Raw genomic sequence first — 7,267 nt, forward strand, 5'->3', positions numbered from 1 at the left:
AGTCAGCAGTAAGAGAAGCCCCGAGTGCCACCACATATCAGGTGAGACTCTAGGTGAGGCCTGAGCAGACCACGTGCCTGGCGAAGAAGGCTGCCCACCTAATCAGAGCCCAACCCCAACCCTGGGAGGCATGGGAAGGTTCAGGCTGACCTAACACACGCTTCCTCTTTGGCAATCTGAGGTGGTGGCCCTTGTGTGCAGTGCTCAGAGTCCTCGACCTGTGGGGTCCTCAAGCAGAGGCCCCCAAGTGAGTTCTGAGGGGACCCCCCCACACACATGCCCCAAAACGGTGGTGACTCACTGGGCCTTGGCTGGGCGATCAGCTCTGAGAAGCCCCTGGACAAGGGAAGCCGGAAGTGTTGCTGATGACCCTGGCCCTTGGAGTCTGAGGGAGGGAAGGCCTTAGTCTGAGTCAGGCGATATCATGTCGCCAAAGGAAAGCCTTCTAGGCCCTTCAGGGGTCCCGATGAAGATGCTGAGTGAATTCTTAGGGATGTTCTGACCTCAGGATGGAGGGTGTACACAGTGTCTACCCTTCTTGTCAGCTCTCCATGTTCCGTCATGAGGTTCTCCTCACTACCATTTTTGGAGTCTCACGGAGATGGGGCCTTGATGGGAAGGGGCTCTCAGTCAGTAGATGGCAGTGGGCATGTTATCAACTAGGATCAAATTTGAGGAGTGGATGTGAGGATTGTGAGGCTAACAAACCCATGGCAGAAGGGAACTCCACAGTACCCCTCCCCTGTTGTCAATCCTTAGAGGCCCAGGGAATTTCACAGGCAGAGGCTACACCTCCTATCCACCTCTTGACTCTCAGGACAGTACATGATTTGTTCTGAGTACATTATGTTAAGTCAGAAAGAGTTCTAGGCCCTGATAGTTATTGTTGAGTTATGTCTGAAGAGCCAACTCTTCACATAAAAGTGGGTCCCACAGATTTCAGGGAACCCTTGGGAGACCCCAAGCTGTGATAGCCAGATGATATACCCAGTCACTCCTCCATAGTGTTCACTGTAGTGTGAAGCCTTATTTTGAGTGGACAGACTATGGTCAGAATCATAAGTCCCAAGCTTTGACAGGATTCAAGGCTGAGGTTCCAAGAAAAGATCATCTGGACCACATATTGTGGAACAGAGAGTCACCACAATGCTCATTCCTGCCTCTTGGCTCAAATCTGGGAAGTTGCTGGAAGGCATGACCATACAGGTTAGACATATAGACAGACCTGGACATATACATAGATCAGACATATAGATAGATCCAGACCTATCAAATGATATAGTAATGAACCTGAGTGAGGACTGATGGGACCACACTCTTTAGAACAGAAATGGATTTAAAGAACCCCACACATCTGCCTACTTGGACCCCTGAGAATTCTCTGCCTGAGATAGCTGGTTGTACCCTGAGAACATTCACATTTCCTCCTTTGTGTTCTTGAAGAACACAACAACCAGGATGTCAGAAAACTTCAGGACCTATAGTACTGTTGTCAGAAGCCTGTTGGAGTCCTATTATCAGAGCTGCCACAGTTGAGTTTATCAGTTGAGGCCCCTCATATATGTCCTCTTTATCTTAGGTGGTGAATCTCATTGCCCACCTTCCTGTCCACACTCCTGCCTACTGCCAGCCGCAGTAGTCATCATGCCTCAGCGTCAGAAGAGTCCAGGATGCCCACAGAATCAACACCTTCAGATCTTCACTCAGTCCCAGGGTCTGGAGGTTACACAGGTGTCCAGAGCTGTAGAGGAGACCCATCTCTCCTCCCATTCTGTAATGCCTGGCAGTTTGAAGGAGGATCCTGATGCTGGTCTTCCCTATACTCCTCAAAGTCCTCAGAGTTTCTGTTCCTCTTCCATTGCTATCAGAGCCACCTCACCCAGCAAATCAGATGAAGGGCCCAGTAGCAAAGAAAGGGAGGATAGCCTAAGCACCTCACAGCCTCTGCCAGACCCCGAGAATGTGCTTCTGGATGCAGTAGATACAAAAGCAGCCATGTTGGTGAATTTCTTGATGCTCAAGTATCAGATGAAAGAGCCAGTCACAAAGGCAGATATGTTGAAGATTGTCATCAGAGAGCATGAAGTCCACTTCCCTGAGATCCTCTTAAGAGCATCTGAGCGCATGGAGATGGTCTTTGGCATTGACCTGAAGGAAGTGGATCCTGCCAACCACCGCTATGACCTCCTCATCAAATTGGGCCTCACCTATGATGGGATGCTGCATGGTGAAGTGGGCATGCCCAAGACCGGCGTTCTCATACTTATCCTGGCTGTGATCTTCATGAAGGGAAACCGTGCCACCGAAGCCGAAATCTGGGAAGTTCTGAATGTGACCGGGATATATTCTGGAAGGAAGCACTTCATCTTTGGGGAGCCCAGGAAGCTCATCACCGAAGATTTTGTGAAAGAAAAATACCTGGAGTACCGGCAGTTGGCCAACACTGATCCTGCCCAGTTTGAGTTCCTGTGGGGCCCCAGAGCCCATGCTGAAACCACCAAGATGAAGGTCCTGGAGTTTCTGGCCAAGGTTCATGGGACTGACCCAAGTTCTTTCCCATCTCAGTATGAGGAGGCTTTGCAAGATGAAGAAGAAAAAGCTCGAGCCAGAATTCCAGGCAGGGCTGTCTCTCCTTCTTTGGCCACTGCAAGTTCTGGTGCCAAGACCAGTAGCTTCTCTCATACCTAGGGGAGTCAGGGATAGTTTCTTCATACATTGATGGAAGAGGCAGTTAGTATCCATAGAATTAAGGTCTGAGGTGGGGCTGAAAGGAAGACAGTATATTTGCCTGTATGTTTCTGTTTTGTATGTATAACTTGAAAATTTATTCTCTTTTTTTGATGTATGTATTACCTACAATATAACTATTTTTGCATGTCAGCTGATCTAGGTTTTATTTATTTATTATTTTTATATAATGATTTTTATTTTTTCCATTATAGCTGGTTTACAGTGTTCTGTCAATTTTCTCCTATTTGGCATGGTGACCCAGTAACACATACATGTATACATTCTTTTTTTCTCACATTATCATGCTCCATCATAAGTGACCTGACATAGTTCCCAGTGCTACACAGCAGGATCTCATTGTTAATCCATTCCAAAGGCAATAGTCTGCATCTGTTAACCCCAAGCACCCCATCCATCCCACTCTCTCCCCCTCCTCCTTGGCAACCACAAGTCTATTCTCCAAGTCCATGAGTTTCTTTTCTGTGGAAAGGTTCATTTGTGCCATGTATTAGATTCCAGATATAAGTGATATAACGTGGTATTTGTCTTTCTCTTTCTGACTTACTTCACTCAGTATGATTCTCTCTAGTTCCATCCATGTCACTGCAAATGGATTTAATTAGTTTCGAGATACCTGGGTTTACAAATGATACTGATCATACATTTACTACTCTAATGAGGTTTGAAGTAAGTGTTTTGTCATTTTGTGAAACTGTCCATTTTATTGTATCATCTGGAATAAGAAGACAGCATCACTGTAGGCATTTCCTCACATATGTGAAAGGTCAGCTTTAAGATAGTTGGGATCAATAGAAAAAAATAGAGAAGAAAATCTAAAAGATATTCACATTTTGCCTCTTATATTCCTTTTAGTTCTTCTGTAAAATTAAATGATACATACATGGATTTGCTTAAGCTCTTTAAAGAATGTATAAGAAATAAAGGTTTATAAATTAGACCTCATGTTCACTTGATCTTTTATTCCACAAACCTTTATTGAACAGCTGCTCTTTGGAAGTACTGCACCTAGTACTGTGAATGCTAGAATTAATGACTTAGGATCTGCTCATAGAGTTTTAACATATAAGAGAAATAATCCTTTAAGGATGGTAATGGGATCTTCTAATTCCTAAAGGACAAGTAAAATGAAGGAGTGAATAGGTAGAGGTGGACAGTCCTACAGTCCTCTGAGACTGTCCAGAAGTTTTTATAACTTCTAGACAAAGAAACAATGGATTGCAAAAAATTGACAAAGGGCTTTATTTTTATTTATTTATTTATTTATTTATTTATTTATTGTCTTTTTGCTATTTCTTGGGCTGCTCCCGCGGCATATGGAGGTTCCCAGGCTAGGGGTCCAATCGGAGCTGTAGCCACCGGCCTACACCAGAGCCACAGCAACACGGGATCTGAGCCATGTCTGCAACCTACACCACAGCTCACAGCAACGCTGGATCGCTAACCCACTGAGCAAGGCCAGGGACCGAACCCACAACCTCATGGTTCCTAGTCGGATTCGTTAACCCCTGCGCCATGATGGGAACTCCGACAAAGGGCTTTAGACTAGAGGGAGTAAATGGTGAAGTAGTAACAGGGTATGTTTATACAGACTTCTTGGCCCTAAATTCTCTATTTCTGGTGATAAGAATGACTTCTACCCTCCTGGTACAGAGAGGATACCTAATGCTGTTAGACATGGCAGTTTGGGGCTTTGGGAAATTCAAGTCTTTCAGTGGGAGTTAATTTTACATGCAACTGGGTGGTGGCAAGATGAGACTGAGGGTACTGTGAGCAGGAACCAGACTCTCCACTAGTCTGAGTTGAAATCCAAATGTCTGGAGTGATAAACTGCTGTTAGATGTTCCTTTTGGATCATGAGTAAACCAGAGAGAAATTCTTACCTGGAACAGGACTGGAAGATGATCTGAATCTTGTCCCCATGCAGTTGAACGCGTGCACAAACTAATTTTTGTAGGTCACCTCTAAGGGGTTTCTGAGAAATATATGTAATGCTCCCTTGAGATTAGATGCCCAGAAGCCACTGGGCTGACAGTTGGCCATCTCCTAGGAGAGCCAATGTTCTCTTCATTAAAGGAAAATTTAATTAAGCTATCTTCAGGCTTCTTTGGCAAATAATAAGCTAAAGATTAATTTTTGGTGGGGATGAAATGAGAAAAGTGGGAGAGGGCTGCAAGCAATTTGTAGGGAAGGAAAAATAACTTTCCCTCTATCCTTCCTGTTCTTGGCTGAGATCCTCTTGTAATAAAATGATAGAGTGATTGAGGAAAAGCACATTTAGTTTTCTAAGTCTATATGGCAGCCCCACAAATATATGGGACTCAAAGAAGTACCAGAGCAGGAAGCTTTTATAACTTCTAGACAAAGAAACAATGAATTGCAGAAAATTGACAAAGGGCTTTAGACTCTGGTGAGTAAATGTTGAAGCAGTAACAGGTTTGTTTGTACAGCCTTCTTAGCCCTAAATTCTGTTTCTGGTGATAAGAATGACTTCTACCCTCCTGGTACAGAGAGGGTACCTTTCCTGTGGGTGATTTATCTCCTGCTTTCAGAGGCGCTAAGGAGGGATCAGAGTGTCCCTCTTTCACTATTTCTCAAATACCTCTAGTTCAAAATAACCTGTATACCAAAGTGGCATATTTGGGGGTGACATACAGTAGTCCTTTCTTATCCCAGCTTTACTTTCTGAAGTTTCACTTGCTGCAGTCCACCATGGTTTGAAAATATTAAATGGCACATTCCAGGAGCAACAATCCACACATTTTAAATTTCATGCTGTTCTGAATACTGTGATGAAATCTCATGTGGTCCCACTCCATCCAGCCTGAGATATGAATCATCCCTTTGTCTAGCGAATCCCATCTGTTAGTCACTTAGTAGCTTTCTCTTTAATCAGATTGACTGGCAAGGTTTCACAGTACTTGTGTTCAAGTACCCTTATTTTATTTAATCGCACCCCTAAAAGGCAAGGGTTGATGCTATCAATTTGGATATTCTCTTACTGTGCCTGGTTTATAAATCAGACTTTATCATAGGTATGACTATATAGGAACATTATCTATATAGTTCATTACTTTCTACAGTTTCAGTCATTCACTGAGTTCTTATAACATATCCCACACAACAAAGGGAGGACTTGTGTATTATGAACCCCTGCAAAGGGCAGCTGAGAGGGAGGCAAGGAGTTTGTCCTTGACAAAATATTGAGGAAATTTGAATTACATCCAGATAAGGAAGACATTCCTCCACACAAATTAAAAAACATAAACTCAGGGAGAATTTTACCAAGTTTTTCGTGCTGAGGAACATTTTTGACTGATTTGATATAACAGCACTTTGTTTTCTGAGGAAGTCTACGTTTAGGAAACATACACAGGCGAGAGCGTAAGGCTTGGAATTAACACAATCATAACAATAACTCTCATTCATTAAAGCCCTGTGATATGACAGATACTGCCATGTGCTCTGTGTACTTCATACCCATTACACCAGTCCTAGAAGACAGGACCTAGCAAACCAAATTCACATTAAAAAGGATCCTTAGGCTCAAAGAGCTTGCGATTGTACCTGATTTCACATGTCTAGTTGTGACAGAGCTGCCACAAGACCTCTTCTGTCAGTTTGTCTGGAACTACTCAGCTCCACTCTTGCCAGCCTGTCAGACCTGCTGTCTCTTATCTCTATTCTTGCTACTCCTGAATGCCTCTCAGGATATGGAAAAAAGGATGTAGCAGTCAGGAACTTAAAGCAGGCTTACGGAGTAAAGGTTGAAACAAGAAACACAGTTTGGGGATTGTCAGTGGGCTTCATTTACCTAGGGTCTTCTACCCCAGCACCAGGGTTCCTTGAGAGCTGACTCTGCCTAGAGGCTGGCATTTGAGCATCTCCTCCTCTCTCTGCAATACAGTGCCCTTCCCCTGGGTCTCATCCAGTGAGCCCTCTCGTCCACACGGGCATCTGACCTGCTGGCCAGCTCTTCAGTCCTCCTCCTTTAAAATCTGCACTTGCTCCAGTGGAACAAGCAGGACAGAATTCACCTGCCTCCCCCTGACCTGGAGTGTGCCAGCTCCCTGATAGTCCCTTTCCCTCAGCTGTATGCCTGTGCTAACAACATCCTGACATCCTGTTCCACATAAAATGTAATCTGATGTTGAAAATTAGTCCTGGCCTCCAGTTTCAAGCATCTCTGCTTCATTCTCAAACCATTTTCCAAAGAGCTAGTGAATATACTCCAATTTTTCATAAAATCTGCTATCTTGAGGGATAGAACCCTGAAGCTAGAGAGGGGTTTTGAAACTACTTTGATAATGAAAATAATTTTGATGAGTATTTTTTTGAGACTGGCCATTAAATATATACACCTATGTAGTTACCTGTGTGGCTAAATAATTGAAACTTTCTTCATTAAGTGAGACGTCCAAGAGATTTAAAGACCGTGGAAATCACTGCAAAACAAGCATCTACTGAGGATTAACTTCCTTAAAGCCCTGGGGTCCATCTAGGAGGTGAAAAATTATTT

The 7,267-nt window shown here is 43.8% G+C and overlaps 1 protein-coding gene across 1 annotated transcript; it reads left to right on the forward strand.

The window, feature by feature from the left end:
* The first annotated feature begins 1,644 nt into the window (after positions 1-1,644).
* On the forward strand, positions 1,645-2,688 carry LOC125117991 (melanoma-associated antigen B16-like). Its single transcript, XM_047764172.1, has one exon. It carries the CDS (start codon positions 1,645-1,647, stop codon positions 2,686-2,688), a length of 1,044 nt encoding a protein of 347 aa, XP_047620128.1.
* Positions 2,689-7,267: the final 4,579 nt, after the last annotated feature.

The sequence above is a fragment of the Phacochoerus africanus genome, chromosome X, assembly GCF_016906955.1.
Source record: "Phacochoerus africanus isolate WHEZ1 chromosome X, ROS_Pafr_v1, whole genome shotgun sequence".
Classification (NCBI taxonomy): domain Eukaryota; kingdom Metazoa; phylum Chordata; class Mammalia; order Artiodactyla; family Suidae; genus Phacochoerus; species Phacochoerus africanus.

Coding starts and splice junctions, on each gene's coding strand:
- LOC125117991 (XM_047764172.1), top strand. CDS start 1,645: ATGCCTCAGCGTCAGAAGAGTCCAGGATGCCCACAGAATCAACACCTT.